The sequence below is a fragment of the Typopeltis vanoorti genome, chromosome 24 (assembly GCF_054136105.1).
Source record: "Typopeltis vanoorti isolate ZY-2024b chromosome 24, IOZ_Tvanoo_1.0, whole genome shotgun sequence".
In the NCBI taxonomy this organism is placed as follows: domain Eukaryota; kingdom Metazoa; phylum Arthropoda; class Arachnida; order Uropygi; family Thelyphonidae; genus Typopeltis; species Typopeltis vanoorti.
Genome location: NC_143572.1, coordinates 48,970,838 through 48,989,455, shown reverse-complemented (window position 1 = coordinate 48,989,455; position 18,618 = coordinate 48,970,838). Strand labels below are relative to the sequence as shown.

Here is an 18,618-nt window from a genome sequence, read left to right as displayed (position 1 = left end):
TAAAGTCTGGCACAGCAGTCGGTGTTGTTGTGCTACTTGATCTGTTGGAATTACCTTACAATTTGTCACAACCTTAAGATGTTTTCTTCTAGTCAAAATGTAGTCAATTTGTGAGCTGTTGTTACCACTTCTAAATGTTATCAAATGTTCTTCCCTCTTGAAGAAAAACGAGTTCACAATTGCCAGATCAAACGCTACTGCAAAGTCCACAACCCACTCTCCTTCCTGGTTCATCATTCCCACTCCGTGGCCACCATGCACCCTTTCACAGTCTCTATTCTGTCTTCCTATGTGCCCGTTCAAGTCTCCTCCAGCAATCACCATCTCATTTTCTTCCAATTCCCTCATTTCTTCATCTAACACGTTCCAGAACTCATCTTTTTCCTCTGCTGTACAACCAACTTGCGGGGCATATACACATAATACGACCACCCGCTCTTCTCCAAGACCCAATTTCATTCGCATGATCCTGTCGTTCCTTCTACCCACGTCCAGTACTTCACCCTTCATTCTGCCACACACCACAATTCCTACACCATTTCTTCCCTCGTTATTCGCTCCAGAGTAGAACAATTTATATTCATCTCCCAATTCCTTTGCCTTTCCACCTTGTCTCCTGCACACATAAAATGTCCAACTTCCTCTTCCTCATCATGTCTGCCACCTCTCTTCCCCTTCCAGTCATGCTTCCAACATTCAGTGTTCCCACTCGCAACATCCTTTCCACCTGCTGGGCTCGCTTCTTTAACCGCACCCGCCCTTGATGCGGTAGCCCTCGTCCACTTCTCACAGCTGTAGGGCGATGTGGCTGCGCGTCGCTTAAGGGGTACGCCCTAGCCCTTATATCATTTTCTCTTCGACTCATAATCATAGTTTGAGTTGGCACTGAAGTTTTACGACCGGATGCCCTTCCTGACATCAACCCTCGCATTTATCCGGGCTTGGGACCGGCACCTATTGAGGCTAGCTTGCCTCCTTCGGTGGCTGCATAAGACGAAATGACTTAGCAAGATAGGAAAGACTCACCCCTATCCCTCGAATACTCTAATAGCATCAGGAGGAAGGAGCAAGGAGAGGAGAAAGAAGAGGAGGGACCAGTCTACAGAATAATATAACAGATATATATTACATGAAGTAAGGCATGGTCCAGCATCAGGTACCTCGGGTTTGCCATGTCCGTACTCACTAAAGTGAGCCCTTGAGAATATCAGCTTTCAGAGATAAATACTGAAAATGGTCAACATAGCCATCAGAATTAGGGTGATAAAGGCAAGAAATTGAAGCAAAGAAATCTTGAGCCAAAATAGATCATACATGGAAGGTTCTAGGTATTATAACCTTTAGCATGGGATATCAGATCTGACAAAAGTACATGTTCAGTCCTTATGGAAGTCATCATGCATAATTTGATGTGGAAAGTTTAGGTGAGTTTTAGTAATAGAGGATGCAATTTCACATTCAGTGATGAATAACAGATTGGATTTGGATGTTCATAAAGTCTACATTGTTTCTTCCTATTTCCTTCCTATGGGAAGGACGTGATCATTAGCAAATTGTTATTAATTATTGCCTAGTTTTTCTCACTTGACTACCATTTGTTTCAATGAGCTTGGGTCTCTTTTCCTTTTCTTCTAAAGGATCATATATTTGTTCAGTTTTTTTTTTTTTTTGTTGAATTCAAAATTTTTAATGTTATTAAAATCACTACTAATTTAAGTCCTAAGTGTTGTTTGATTGAAAGATTTGGAATTAATTTATTTTTCATGTGACATTTTCAGTATCATTTCACTACTGTTACATATAATTAGGTTTACCATCTCTAGTTACTCAGTTTCCTAATAATACTCTGACATTTATCATCTACCAAATGTTACCTACCTACTCGTACTGCAAATATATTAAGCAGCCACATCACACCTTGTACAGCAGTATGGTATAAAAGCATTGTGAAACAGAGCCAGAACTATCTCACTCTCCATCCCATGTATTTGGAAGACATCTGAAAAGATTGTCCAAGTACCTCTCAAATGTAACCTACAAACCACCTTTTAACAATATATCCTACTGGCAGCTCTTAGTAGTCTAAGCTAATCTTAAATGTCTGCCTTCAGAAACAGTTTCTGAAGGCAGGACATTTGCAAGTATAAACTTGAAATACATAACTTGAGCGAGATCTTCAGAAACTTTCTGAAGACATTCATTTCTGTACATGAATACATTGCAACTACAATAATCTACAAACTGTTTTTAAGACTATTAATTCAGCTTAAATAATTTGTATCCTAAGGTTGCTTTCTTTTCAATAACAGAAAAATTTTATTTTCTTCAGTTTTTCATTGTTTATTTCTTTCTTGAATCCAACTCGTACTTTTCCTTTAGGAATTTCATTATCTCTTCATGTTTTCCTTTGCTTCAGCATTTTGTCTTTAGTTTTCTCACCAGTATTTTTATTCTTCCCTTACCTTTTTATGAACCTATCCATTAATAATCCTGAAATTTTACATAAGTTTTGTGCATCCACCCTCCTGTCAGCATACCCATGGATAGGTTTACATCCTTTTATGTGACTCTCTCAAACATCAATTAGCTTTAATTCAACATGGGAATTTGGGCTTTATACCATAGCCATGCTAGAGGAATAATTACCCCCCTCACACACACACACACACTTTTTTTTTTTACCATGAAAGGTTTATTTGTAAACCTATAGTATGAATATACCATGGTTTACAAATAAACAGGTTTGCAAATATGTAGATGAGCTAAGGATTTTTTTCTTCTATTTTTATTGATCTTATATAATTCTTTATATTTTTTTACTTAGTTTGGAAACCCTGCTCTAGAGACCAAACATGGAACTTTTTTTGAGCCACTTCAGGCTTCCAATAAGTGGTCTCACAGCAGGTGATGAAATTCATATCCCACCTAAAGACAATCATAAACATCCATCCATACCTACAGCAGGATTTGAACCCGCATGTTTCATGAACTCTTCTTCATCATTAACCATGTAATGGTAATGAAATTTAGTGGACATATTGTAAAAGTGGCCCAGATAGCTTAAAGGATAACTTGGATGTTAAGAAACACATTGACAAGCTGGGATAAGGAAGTTATTATCCTTATAAGTATTTGATATGACCCCATCTGAACTATTGTGCATCAGATTTAGTTGCCTGGATTTCTTGGGATGTGGAAATGACGGAGAGAATTCCGAGGCAACTGACTAAAGTGGTGATTGGTTTGGGAAGTGCTCCTTATGAATAACTGAAGCTCTGTGGGTTAGAATATAGGACTCAGATAGAGACTATTAGTTACTAAATACATTAACAGAGTTACTAGAATGTTTGATGGCTCTCCTTTATATATCTTTGGGAGCTTAGTAAATTCTCAGAAGTAATGAACATTTAGAAGAGAAATGGAAGGAAATAAACTGGAAGATATCTCAAGTTAAACAATTAATTAGGCATGTTGATCACAAGCAGGCTAAATTATAATGAAACTATGAAACAGAAGAAATGTAGGATGGTCTGCTGTGACGAAACTTACAAATATATGGCAAAATATACATCTCTCCCAAGAATGGGAAATTAAAGTATATGGCTCTGTTAATCCTTGCAGACCTTTATGGTGTAGAGACTCGGATTTTCAAACAGAAGGAAGAACAAAGATGGACATGCTTTGAAGTATTTTGAAGAAAATAAATTAAATAAACTTTGAAGTGTTTAAATAAAATAAAATAAAACAGGATGGACTAAAATAAAAACCACTCAGAGTAGCAGAGAAGAATTAGACTACCATATTTCAATAATAGCGAGAATTAAAGAAAAACAGTTACACTGATATGGACATATGTTCAAAATGCTGACTAAAAGATTTCTTCATATTCACCAAAACAGAAGAGTAGAAGGAAAGATGCTGCCAGAAAGACCTAGAAGGAAATCGATAGAAAACATCAAGAGTATAAGTGGTCTGAACTCTTACAGAAATTTAAATAACTTGGCTGCAAATAGGTTCATGGTAGCCTCAACCAGCTTTAGGCAAATAATGATGATACTATTATAATGTGACACCTGCAAGTACTCAGCATGGGAAGGCACTCTACTGTAAATAGTGACTTAGAACTAGCAGTGTTTTTAAAAGAAAATTTCAGTCGCACAGCAAGAATTCATTGTGCATGGGAGCGTTGATCTCCAACGCTCCCATGCACAAAGAAACCTTGCTACCCCTGTATGAGATCAGCTAACTCACCATTTGAAAAAGTCCATATAAAGATTCCTCTTGTAATAACAAGAATCAAACTCAGGTCTTTTCCATTAGATGGGCACAATGCCCTCGTGTTCTTCCAACTGTGCTATGGAGACACTAATGAAGATGATGTGGCAGTGTAATTTCTGGAGAACTAAATTTCATTAAGAAGTATAGTACTAATTAAAGTTTTTTTTTTTTTTTCCCCATGTCAGAATTATCTGGTCTTTATACTGGAATGATCAAGAATTTCAGCATAACCACAAAAATCTTAGAAGTTCATGTTATTATTTACTTTCATTGAAGAAGCCAACCAAAAGTTTGTTGTTATAAAATTAACAAGCAATCTTATATTTTAATTTAATGAATCCTTATTTTTTGTTAAATGACAAACAATCATCAGCCCCAGTAGCGGTGTCTTCCTGCATCATTACTTCAAGTTAACAAACTTTCAAATCTTGAAACAAATAATTGATTTCATGATGTGATTTGATAACTGGTAGAGTACTATAGTATCTAAGTATCTGCATTCTTTGTTCTCTGCTTGATAAGATAATTGTATGGTGATGTCACTTTTTTGCACATAGTCATTTTCCTAAACTGACAGTAGTTTTTCTTCATTTTATAGTTAGATCCTTGGATATTTAACTTTTAAAGTTGGTTATCCATGTAAGGACCAAATCATGAGGAGAACTACTGAACTAAGGAAAAATTTTAAGAGAAGTAGTAGGAATGGAAAATGTATAGGTTAGAAGCTACATTTTTCAAAAATATAAATATGCTTACAGAAACCAATAATTTGTCAATGATCAATTTCTTTACATTATTAGAAAATATTCAGCATATTCTGCATTATTGTTTGTGTCCATCAAAAGTTGTCCTTAAAGAGATAAAGATGGCTTGTTGTATCAGTGTTTGATTAATTACTGGCAAAAACCACATAAAAGGTAATGCACTTTTAATAAATGAATTGCTAGCTTCATACAACAGTGTTGTTTACTTCTTCATATTGGGGCAGAACCGCACTATCCATAATGTTAAGCCAGGAGTATACAAAATCCTTTTTTATTGTGGTGTCTGTTACATTGGACAGACAGGACAGTCTGGAGAAATCCATCAAAAAGAATATGTTAGAGATGTGAAGAATAAATGGACACATAAATCTGGACTAGCTTTTCACACAACCAAAGTAAAACATCAAGTTAATTGGCAACTTACAAAAATGCCAAACATAGAATTCAATAATTCCATCCATCAATGGTTCTAACAAGCAATTAAGCACCTACGACCTTCCAAGTATTTTTGGACTTCTCAACTATAACTGAAGTATAAGGTGGTTAGCCCTATGTCTGTAGATGCGTGTGTTCACGGGGCCGGTTTGCTTGTTCTGGGTAACTAAAAACCTGAGTTTCCAGGTGAGAAAATACCCTTACCTACATATGAGACTGGCTAACTCACCTTTCGTCAAAAGAGACCAGATAAAGGTTCCTCACGTCGTGGACAGGAATTGAACCCAGATGTTTCGGACCAGAGGGCTTTGTCTATACTGACTGAGCTAGATGATATAGAATTCAATAATTATGTAAGTAAATTGCAAGCAAGATGATAAGATGCCCAATCCAGAGTAATAAAAACCAGGGTCTAATATTATTGAATGAAGCTATGAGACAAACTATACCATATCTTGTATCAATGAACCATGTCTCTGATATCTTGTTCCAATGTTCATCGTCTGTCTCATGTTGAATAAATTAAAAAATTGACAGTTATTAATTTTAAAAAAATCATTTTGTAAAATACTGCTTTTTATTTGTGTTCTGTTCCAATCTGAAGATATACACAATAGTGTTGTACAGTAATTAATTAAAGTGCATCATTGTTTTCATGGTTTTTGCCAGTAATCAACAAAACAAAGTCAATTAATATTTCATTTAGCCACAAGTTTGCTTTAGTTGTATTTTTTGGGATATTATTCATATTTTTAATTGTGAAGACACAAATTTTAGCTAAAGCAAAAAATGTGGTATAGTATCAGGATATCTGCTGTCCTTTTTTGAAAAGCAATTATTTATAGAACTGAAAGCAGCTTTGAATAATTATTAACCTTGAATATTTTCATTATGTGTAGTCTAAACACAACTTTCATAACCTATAAAAACAATTTCTGCCATGACCATCATAACAGAAAATACTCTGATTAATGAATGTTGGTATTTTCCATACCTGAATTTATATATATGTATTATATACATATATACATTATTATTATTCTACAATAAACGCCATCTACTGCCACCTCCACTTATACATACATATATGTGTGTATGTGTCTATATATATGTATACATATGTAGACGTGTGTGTATGTATATACATATGTAGACGTGTGTGTGTATGTATATACATATGTAGACGTGTGTGTGTGTATGTATATACATATGTAGACGTGTGTGTGTATGTATATACATATGTAGACGTGTGTGTGTATGTATATACATATGTAGACGTGTGTATGTATATACATATGTAGACGTGTGTGTGTGTGTATGTATATACATATGTAGACGTGTGTGTATATACATATGTAGACGTGTGTGTGTACGTACATGCACATGTAGACGTGTGTGTGTACGTACATGCACATGTAGACGTGTGTGTGTACGTACATGCACATGTAGACGTGTGTGTGTACGTACATGCACATGTAGACGTGTGTGTGTACATGCACATGTAGATGCGCTTGTGTGTGTGTACATGCACATGTAGACGCGCTTGTGTGTATACATATGTAGACGTGTGTGTGTGTAGGTATATATACGTAGACGCGTGTGTGTACACACACGTGGATGCTTGCATGGGTGTGTGTATACACACAACGTATACACTATGTATATACATAGTATATACACATGTAGGCGTGTGTGCACATCTACATGTGTATATAGATGTGTGTATCACATGTAGAAGTGTGTGTGTGTGTGTATCACATGTAGAAGTGTGTGTGTGTGTGTATACATATGTAGAAGTGTGTGTGTGTATACATATGTAGAAGTGTGTGTGTATACATATGTAGAAGTGTGTGTGTGTGTGTATACATATGTAGAAGTGTGTGTGTGTGTATACATATGTAGAAGTGTGTGTGTGTGTGTGTGTGTATACATATGTAGAAGTGTGTGTGTATACATATGTAGAAGTGTGTGTGTGTGTGTATACATATGTAGAAGTGTATGTGTGTGTGTATACATATGTAGAAGTGTATGTGTGTGTGTATACATATGTAGAAGTGTGTGTGTGTGTGTGTATACACATGTAGAAGTGTGTGTGTGTGTGTGTGTGTGTATACACATGTAGAAGTGTGTGTGTGTATACACATGTAGAAGTGTGTGTGTGTGTGTATACACATGTAGAAGTGTGTGTGTGTATACACATGTAGAAGTGTGTGTGTGTGTATACACATGTAGAAGTGTGTGTGTGTGTATACACATGTAGAAGTGTGTGTGTGTGTATACACATGTAGAAGTGTGTGTGTGTATACACATGTAGAAGTGTGTATACACACACATCTATATGTGTATACATACACGTGTAGACGTGTATGTATACATGTCTACATGTGTATATAGATGTGTGTGTACACGTAGTAGTAGTGTGTGTGTGTGTGTGTACACGTAGTAGTAGTAGTGTGTGTGTGTGTGTACACGTAGTAGTAGTGTGTACACGTAGTAGTAGAGTGTGTGAGTGTATATACATACACGTGTAGACGTGTGTGTGTACATACACGCGTAGACGTGTGTGTGTACATACACGCGTAGACGTGTGTGTGTACATACACGCGTAGACGTGTGTGTGTACATACACGCGTAGACGTGTGTGTGTACATACACGCGTAGACGTGTGTGTGTGTACATACACGCGTAGACGTGTGTGTGTGTACATACACGCGTAGACGGGTGTGTGTGTGTGTACATACACGCGTAGACGGGTGTGTGTGTGTGTACATACACGCGTAGACGGGTGTGTGTGTACATACACGCGTAGACGCGTGTGTGTGTGTACATACACGCGTAGACGCGTGTGTGTGTGTACATACACGCGTAGACGCGTGTGTGTGTGTGTACATACACGCGTAGACGCGTGTGTGTGTGTGTACATACACGCGTAGACGCGTGTGTGTGTACATACACGCGTAGACGCGTGTGTGTGTACATACACGCGTAGACGCGTGTGTGTGTGTACATACACGCGTAGACGCGTGTGTGTGTACATACACGCGTAGACGTGTGTGTGTGTATATACATATGTAGACGTGTGCATGTGTGTATATACATATGTAGACGTGTGCATGTGTGTATATACATATGTAGACGTGTGTGTGTATATATATATACATATGTAGACGTGTGCATATATACATATGTAAACGTGTGTGTGTGTATACATATGTAAACGTGTGTGTGTGTACATATGTAAACGTGTGTGTGTGTGTACATATGTAAACGTGTGTGTGTGTATACATATGTAAACGTGTGTGTGTGTGTACATATGTAAACGTGTGTGTGTGTGTACATATGTAAACGTGTGTGTGTGTGTACATATGTAAACGTGTGTGTGTGTGTACATATGTAAACGTGTGTGTGTGTGTACATATGTAAACGTGTGTGTGTGTGTACATATGTAAACGTGTGTGTGTGTGTACATATGTAAACGTGTGTGTGTGTGTATACATATGTAAACGTGTGTGTGTGTACATATGTAAACGTGTGTGTGTGTGTGTATACATATGTAAACGTGTGTATGTGTATACATATGTAGACGTGTGTGTGTATATATACATATGTTGACGTGTGTGGGTGTGTATATCTATGTATACAGTAAGCTACAAAACGATAAGTGTATAAACATTCTTATACTGATAATTTGAATATTTGTATTTGTTTCATGCTTACTGGTGATGTTTAGCAGGTAGGTTTCTATTAGAAAGTAAACTCGATAGTCTTTAACAAATCTTAGTTACAAATACCAGGAAGAAAATTTAAAAAAAAAAAAAAAAAACTTTTTAGTCTACTCTTTCATAAGTGTTTAACTTGAAATGATGTCAAGTATTTATTCCTTTCTTTTAAGCTTACACGGTTATCCAAATGCATTTTTGAAAATTATGGAGACAACTGAAGTTTTTATTCAAACACTGTAGTCTCCATGATTTTAGTTATATTAAACTAAAGTTTTTATTCAAACATGGTATTTGTCTCCATAATTTTCAGAAATGCATCAAGTATTTATTCTGTGATGGTCAAGTTCTCTGTTTTAGAGGAGGTTGCATTTATAAATATTAGGGATTTGTAAATTGTTATTAACTTAAAATGTATTTAGATTATGAATATGTTTTTGCTTTAAACATATAAAGCTCCAAACATGTTTCAATAGAGAATGTGAGTGTGCGTGATTTCTTCCTCACCTTTATTTTTGTTAAAGGAGATACTCTTGGAAATTCCTATTACTTTTCTTCTTGCAGGGTACTTATCTCTTCTTTTTAGAGTTAGATTCTTGGATATCTAGCTTTTAAAGTTGGTTATCCAATTTCGTTTATGGCCAGTGTCCATTTATATGACATTGCATTTGCTCATACAATGGGTTTGACAACATAATGCTGCTGTGAATCAACACTTAGCAGTTTTTTGTATACCCTGGCTTCCTGTTTATGATGTTTGCTGGCTATTTCCCTTCTGTGTTTCATGGTGAATTATAAGCTATTTATAACTATTATTTTATTTAACTGTTGTTAATTAAGGCAGATAAAATTCAAAACAAGGGTGTTGCTGCTTTCAGTGAAAAAGAAAAAGATGCATAAACTTCTTATATTTCATACTAAGATTGTAATTATTAAATTTAGTGACAAATGTGTATTGAACACTGAGGTAGGCTGCAGGCTGAATTACTTTACACTACTCATGTTATGGTTGTTAAAAAATTTTTTTTATTAGTGAAATAAAAACTTAATACTACAGTTATCCATAAACATGACAATCTTATTGCTGAAATGGAAAAACTTTTAATTGTGTAGATTGAAGCCATTATATTCAGAATAACTTTTACATATGCAGAACTTATTCTGAATTTTTTGTTTACATAAATAAGTGCTTTATTTATGTCATTTACACACATGTCTGCTTAAAAAGGTTATTAAGACATTATACACATCTAGAAGTGATAGGGAAAAAACTGTTCGGTGGTGTTTTGGAACTAACGTGTCACGTGACCGGGATGTGTGTGCATTTTCTTAGTCTTTGTTTATAAATTTACGTGAAATCGGTGTTTACAGTGTGAAAGTGATCACTTGTCTGATTGCCTGAAAAGTGTTTTATTTTAAGTCTAGGATTTTTAATCTGATTGATTATTTTCAAATGCTAGGAAATTCCTGTGTGATGCCCTTTTCTTGCTAATGAATTTAAGATTTGGAGAAATGCATGAACATTATTCAAATTATTATTATTGTTAATAGCATCGATCTCCATAGAATTAAAGTGCTCATTGCAAGAGGTCTATACTCCCACAATGAGTTTCATGCAGAAAAGATCATTGAACCATGCCTTAAACCCATTCATAGTTTCTGCATTTACCACTTTCAGTGCATTCCACTCACCAATCATTCTCCATGCAAAAAATCTGCTTCTCACTCCCCTGTTCACACCCTCCTTCTACAGCTTTGAGAGATAGCCTCTAGTTCTACCTTGCCCCTTCTCTCTCTCTCTACTCTATGTAAATTTCCTGAACATTAATCTGGTAACAACCTCTTCCCTACTTATATGTCTCAATCCTAGCCCCTTGTTTTCTGTTCAAAAGACTGTAAGTTGTGTTCCCTCAATCTCTCCTCATATCTGACATTCCATAGACCTTACATTGAAAATGTAAATATTCTCTGGACCTTCTCCAATACCTCCTCATCTTCTCTGAACACCAGATGACCAAATCTGAGCCCAGTAGTCTATATGCAGCCTGATCAAAGCATTATACAAGGGAATCATAACCTCTGCTTTTTCATGTCCTCCTCATTATTGCCATAACCCATTGGGATGTTCTGACAAGTTTACCTTTTTTTTTTTTCCTTTTTTTTTATGTTGAGCCCATACAATGAGAGGTTGGGAAAGGAGAAACTTGTTTACATTTGATTTTAAAGCCTATATATTATATTCCTTAGGAAACACCTAAGGGAGAAGACTGTTGCACAATACAGCAGGGATGGAGGAGGAAAAGAAACGTGTTCTTTGCTTTCAGCTGCACATGTTTGAACAGACGTAGTACTGAGTGGGGGAATTATTGATTCTATTTCAGATGAACATTTGCCATGGAAATATTTATAGAAGACACATATTGCAGAAACCAAATGCCTGTGTGAAAGTGGGAGGAGTCGGTTGGTAAGAGATGGGTTATTAATCAATCTCTCTCTCTCCTCTGTATTGAGTCAAGCATTTTAGGAAGCTCTTAAGGGCCCCCCATGCCAAATGTGTGTGTGTGTGTGAGAAAGAGAGCAGTATTCAATAGCTGGGCAGATTTGTTAACCTTATTTGTATAAGGTTAACAGCTGTTCAGAGGTGAAGTAACATCTTGAGTGAAAGAGAAATCCCAGTTTTTTTTAGAAGCTGAAGATGCAATGGTTGTGATGTGTTTATGCCAGGAGTCTTGATGTCAGGGTGATTCCAAGAAGAAATCTCATGTTGTCTGGAAATTTGAGTGTTGTCAAAGATAATTCTGCTGGGAGAAATAAGACAGGACTGGGTTTTGCTAGCATTGAAACTGATGAGGTTATCTGAATCCCATTGGAGGATGGCTTGGAGATCAGAATTGAGGGCAATGATGATTGATGTGCTGTAGGGAGGAGTGAAATGTGTTGTCATCTGCAAAACTATTTTGTGTTGGAGGTCAACTGAAATAGGTCATCGATATATAGAAGGAAGACTGTTCATTACTGCTTTCAGTAATTGGAGGAAAAGTCAACTGTGTTTTAGGCTTTAAGTCAGGTTAGAGACCTGACTAAAAGAAGACACTACTACATATGACATTGTGCAAATCCCATCTCTTCAAAAAAAAAAAAAAAACTTGATCGAGAACATCATGAAAAAAATTATCGATATTATCCCCAGAAAAATTAAGGATAAACTTGTATTCTGGTTGAGAGATGGATGATTTGTATTAGATAATTTGCTCAGTGGTTTTCAAACTGTAAGGTGCACCCCACCAGAGGAAGCATGAAACATGGTCAATATTGTGGTTTTTTTCAAGCACAAGTCCTGCATGTAGTCAGTATTCTATCCACTTGTTTCAATACAGTGTAGCATTTAAAAAACTCCACATTTAAAAAAAAAATAAAAAAATAAGTCAGCCATCTCATTAAATATTTTTGTCATTAATATGCTAAGTTATACATTTAAAAGTTATTTTTAAAGTAACTATCTTTGTGTGGTTACTGTGTGTTCTACTGTTTGAAGTATTCAAAAACTGCAAGAACATCTTAGTTTTACTTAAATAAAATACATTCTAAGCAAACTATAGGTTAGTATTATTGTCTGAAAAGCTTAGGAAGGGCACAAGAATTTAAAAAAAAAAAAAAAAAAAGTGATATCTCTTTAAGAAGTTTGAAAACCACTGGCTTATACCAAATATTCTTCATTTTTCAGCTTGGTCTGTTGTAACTGGAAGAAAACAATCATTTGGAATAGTGGACATTAAAGTCATCTGGTCACCACATAACTTTATTACAGAAGTCAGTTTTTTACAACTGTCTCAAAATCTGTAATGCACTGAAAATGTAATGCTTTGTCACTCCTGGGTGTTAGTATGCTAAAAAGTGACTATCAGCTGTAGTTTGGTAAAAATTCCAAACATGCCTAAGAAAACATTTGTATTTTGAGTGACCACATTAGGCCTTATAGATAGCTTCACTATGTATCACCTGTTTACTTGATTCTCATTACATTCCATCTATAAGTCTTCTGTTGCATATTCCAACTGCTTGAATGTCCTTTTGGTCAATTTCCTTTTAGGGTTTCTTCATTTGCTTACTTGGTTTAAATATATATAGAGGAAAATAATATAATTTCTGGTCAAATATATGAAACTAGGAGCATGCAGCATATGATTAGCTGTTTTGTGGGTGGAAGTGGTAGGAGGCAAAAGAATCATGAAAGTTAGGCAAGAAAAAGTTCTAGATAATTAATGATTCCAGAGTGATACTATATAGAAATTACATTCTTAGAACTGTGATGAGTGAGAAAGTGTACAAGGTTTGTTTTCTAGGAGGAAAAGTATGCAATGTGATATAGGCTTTGGATATAAGCAAGAAGTTAGTAGTAGTTGTAGGAACAAATTATTTGGATGGCGAAGGAGGACAGTGTGACAATTGATATCAGAAGGCTAAGGAGAATATAGGAAAAGTGAGTAGCATACTATTCAGCTATGACACAATGAGGCATGATGATGATTATAGAGGGTAAAGGGTATGTTGGTAGAACTGTCAGAAGAAAGGAGTGCAGTTTGTGAATGATTAATTTGAGGACTGAATGGAACTGTATAAAAGTGAGGGACTAGACCTGACTGGGTTTGGTATGCATCACCTGAAGAAGCTGCTGATGGAAGAAGAAAAGAGGTAAAAAAGGAGTGAGAGACCTGAGGAGATCATTAGCAGCAGAGCAAGAATAGTGAAGTTAAAAGAATGATTGTGAATGAGCAGTGTGAGACTATAGAAAGGAAAGAGAGAATAAGTATGCAAAAATAGAGAGGGGGAAACGGAGAGGAAGGATGATGAGGAAATAGTGTGGGATGTCTGGGGAATCAGTTATGTCTAGGACAAACAGGATAATTTCTGATGAAGGGGGATTGAGATCTGCACTCATTACTAGGAGGTAGCATTGTTTTGTCCAAACATAGATCAAAAAATGAGTTAGTATTTGTTTACTAATGCCTTGAATATCAGGAATAAAGGGAAAGAAATTTTAGTATGAGATGATTCACCTAAGAATTTTTAGTATAAGTGAAACTGGAAATGACGAACCTCATGGACAAGGTTATGTTAGACATTATTATCTCTTTTTCCTGGTATTACACAGCAAATGATAAAAGTCATTATTAATTGTTTTTTTATTTCACTGGGTTTTATACTCTTCACAGCACAACTGCCAGTTACAAATGTGACAATGAGTAAATGAAACATTTCAAATTGTAAGCTAAAGTCTTAATTTAGGTTTAGCCTTAATCAGAACTTTAGATCTTAATACAGGCCTAAAGTTCTAAATTGCTATATCATGCTAAATTAGAACTTGAGATCTTGTCTTTTGTCTGATACAATTTAAATTGTTTCATTTCCTCATTGTTGTGTTTGCATAACTAGTAGTTGAGCTCTGAAATGCTGGTTTGAAACCCAGTGAAATATAAGCCAGTTAATATCTTTATATGATTTGTTTTTTGTGTTGTAATACCATGGTAAGATTCAAACCTACAGCCTCTTGGCTGGAGAGTGGATATGCTAATCACTTTTCCAACAGTCAATGATTATAGAGGAATTGTGTTCACTCAGTGCAGTGGAGCAAATTGCAGAGTTTTGAGATAGAATAAGATATTTAGTAGGATGTTGTTATAGACCTGGAAATGTGGAGGGTTTCACAGTCAGTCAGCTTGAGAAACGATGACCGTATACCAAGATATTAGTTAGTGGAAGTGGTAGTTGAGTAGCCACTGCAGAAATGTAGTTGAGGTACTGAATGTGCAAATCACTCAAGTACTGCATGCTTTCGAGTATAATATCATACAAAGCTTGAGTGAGGATGAAATAGTGTAGGAAGGGTAGAAAGTCTGGAAATAAGGGAGAAGGAAGTATAAGAAGAACTAAATAAACTTTGCTATTAATAAGGTGATATGATTTTATGTTCTATCACTGGGTATTTTAAGGGATCATTCTTGACAATCTCACAGTAATAGAGATGAAAACACTGCCCATGATGTGTTTAACAAGAGCCTTACAAGGAAAACTTCCAAATAAAAATAAATGGAAGCAGGATAAAATTAATCCACAGCATAAATAGAGGTAGAGTACTAAGACTGCTTCAAATTACAGGCTGACCTATATATCAGCAAAGGTTATCAGTTTGTTAAAGAGTAGATCATGTTTCAGAAATTGACTCTCATATGATAGTGTATAACAAGATATGAAAAAAAAGTGAGATGTACTGTTATGTCTAGATGTTTTGAAGACTTTGACAAGCTGCCACTCAGCAAGTTGGTATTTAAATTGGTTTAGGCAGGTTCATATGTCACAATGATCTGTTTCAAGGCCATTATTATGTAACCTTATTTTATGTTAATAATATTGGGATAGGCTTAATAAAGTTAGGAAGAACTTAATGAACAGAACTAATGTTGCGACTCCAGGAGGATTTGAATAAACTACATGAAGCTTCCAGTTCAGGTGTTACAAAATATTTTAATATTGGATTGGATGTGTTCGGTGAGTGGGGATATAGTGAATTAAGTGAGAAGAGAGAGAGATCTAGTCTGAATGTATTGATAGATAAGGACACAAAATTTTGAGCCATTTTAACAATTAGAACATGTTTTGGCAGTGACGAAGAGAACAGTGACATGTAAATATAAAGATGTTATAGTTCCACTTTACAAGTCCTTGATCAAGTGGGTGAATTTGGTCACTTTAAAGACTTAAAGAAATGTTGGAAGGAGTCTAGAAAAGAATGACATTTTTTCTATGAAATGCAAAAACAGATTGAGGGAATGTCAACTTCAGAGTCTAGTGGAGCAGAAAAGAAAGGGTGGTATGATTAAGACATAAGTCAGGGGAGGGGGGTACCAGATTAAGGCAGAAAATTTTTTCATGTATTTCAGGAAGACCGAGATAGAACAAAAGGCCACACATGGAAGTTAATGAGGAGGATGGGCATGAGTGAGGAGCAGGTTTGTTACTTGGAGAGTGGTTAGGAATGCGTTTTATGAACCATGTGAGTGTAGAAACACTAAATCAGTTTAATGCATGTTGTAGTGAACATTATTTGATAGTAAAGACCACCCATGATGAATTTTGACTCCATGTACAACTTAGTAGCAATAAAAGTAACCCATAGGAAAGCAACAAATACTTAACCATACTTTCTGCTTCACTAGAAAATGTTTTGATTAAATTTTTTTAAAAAAATTCATGAAATATAAATGTATATAAAATTAAACCTAAAAATAGTGTTTACATTTTTTTTCACGTAGCTGTGAAATTTGATCACCTAACAGTAATCATAATTAGCTAAATTTTCATAGTGATTTTATCTGTTGCTCACAGCAAATCATGGATTTTGCTCCCCTGGTGCCTGTGCAGGTAGGAGAAAGAATTCGGGTGATCCTGGACTGTGAAGACAACACACTTGCCTTTGAGAGGAACTATGAATTTCTGGGAGTAGCATTCCGTGGATTGCCAGATAAAAAGCTGTATCCCGCCATCTCTGCAGTATATGGAAACACAGAAGTATCGATGGTATATCTTGGTCATCCTCTAGATGGGTGATGATGGTCTAGACTGATAGGAATCTAATCAACCGCCCAGGTAGTAGAGGTAAGGTTACTGCATAAATTCTTTCATATTTTATTCATTTCCATTGTATGATGTGGTACTGAAACAGTGGATGCTCACTGTAACAGAAACAGACTCTTGAAAACCAAAAGATTGGTTTGTTGGAGCAGATGGTTTCCTCTAGCAGCGTTTAAATAGCATTGATTTAGAGTTTTGACTGAGACTTTAGGGTAGTCAGTTAGTTAGCTTACTCACTTTAATGGTATTTGCTGTAGTGAGAATTCAGCATAGTTTTGATAGTTATATAGTATGGTTCTAATGTCTTCTCTCTCTCTCTCTCACAGATGAATAGCTGAAGAATGGCATGTTCAATTATCATATTTATGTCTTTTTTCTTTCACTACAAGCTCTCTCTCTCTCAGTGACTCTTTGACTGGAGGTCTCAGATAATAATAACTAGTAAGCCCAGTTGCTTATAGTGCTGTTTTCAAGATTATCCCAGCATCATCTGAATCCTCCTTTGTTTCTCTTCACCTTTGGTATATCCAGTTCTTTACTGATCTATTATCCTACATTCTTTTCAATATGATTTTCCATTTTTTGGAACCAGTCATTTATTGGCTGTATTTTACAATTTTCTCTGATATGCAAGTTCCTAATTTTGTTTAATGTTGTTATCCCTTCAATGTTTCTGAGTTGTTCATCATAGTGATTTCATTCATTTACAGAGCCTGAAAAATTTTGTCCTGTCTCACCAGTCAGGAAAATATCCCATTCGTCAAATGTTATCCCTGGTGTACTCCACCATGACTGCTAACATATCATAGTTATGTTCTTATTCCTGGATGTAATTAATTTTAACTCTGTATAGCTACCAGTGTTGAGACAGGTGTGTTATCTGCTTATATATATTACTGTATTTATCAGTCTGTGAAGAAAAAATTCATACATTTTATGCAATACAAGACCATTATTTTATTTTTTTTAATTAATAATACTTTTTGCTATGTTTCACTTATGATTCCGTCTTGAATCACTTTTATGGAAAAAAAGCAACAATTTCTTCTCTGCCATTATAAAATGGTGAAAATTTTGAATATCATAAAAACTCTCAATACAATGAAACCCTTAGATCTAAAGAAAAAAAAAATTGATGGTTCATTTCTGAATTCCGATTGGCTCTGGAAAAAAAATTGCTGGATTGACAGGGCCAGCAATGACATTGCTGTGACTCAGAAAACATTTAGGTTAGAATCAATATAATTAGATATTTTGGGGAAATAAATACTACTTTCTCAACTTTACAAAAGTTTTAATATCCACTATTAATGAACAAATTCCTCTCATTGGTCATATTCCACTACGACAAAATCAGTGATAATCGTAAAAAGGTATTTGCAATGAACATCATTCCCCAATAGATGCAATAAGTAAACATATAAAAAAATTACAACATATGAATCAGAACCAGCATTACATACATAAAACTGATGGTTAAACAAACTTTTCTTCTTTACAAGTGCATTTTTCAGCCCTGTTCATTTATTATTTTCTGCAGTTTCTGCTGCATATATTAGTACTGGTTCTTATTCTTCCAGGTGAGGTTATGAGATATGCAGATATTTTAATATCTTTTATTTCTTGTTCTTGTAATTTTTTTCGTGTGATGTTATAGTTATTTAGTTCTGTTCCTAAATATTTCATTGTATTAAATTGTTCAGTTATTTTCCCTTTGATTTCTAACTTACATCTTATGGGTTCTCTAGGAACTCTTTTATATATTTCTTTTCTCCTGTATTATTTTAGATATA

The 18,618-nt window shown here is 35.3% G+C and overlaps 1 protein-coding gene across 3 annotated transcripts in view; it reads left to right on the top strand.

Annotated features, from left to right (window-relative positions):
* The window catches only part of Fsn (F-box synaptic protein), a 148,526-nt gene that overhangs the window by 18,974 nt on the left and 110,934 nt on the right, over positions 1–18,618 (top strand). For 2 of the 3 annotated variants that reach the window (XM_090413830.1, XM_090413832.1), the window contains exon 2: positions 16,616–16,849. In XM_090413830.1, the coding sequence (XP_090269956.1) occupies positions 16,616–16,801 (186 nt within the window). In that variant the 3' untranslated portion in view covers positions 16,802–16,849. Of the gene's footprint in view, positions 1–16,579; positions 16,850–18,618 lie in introns of all 3 variants that reach the window. The other variant, XM_090413833.1, reaches the window with a different exon arrangement.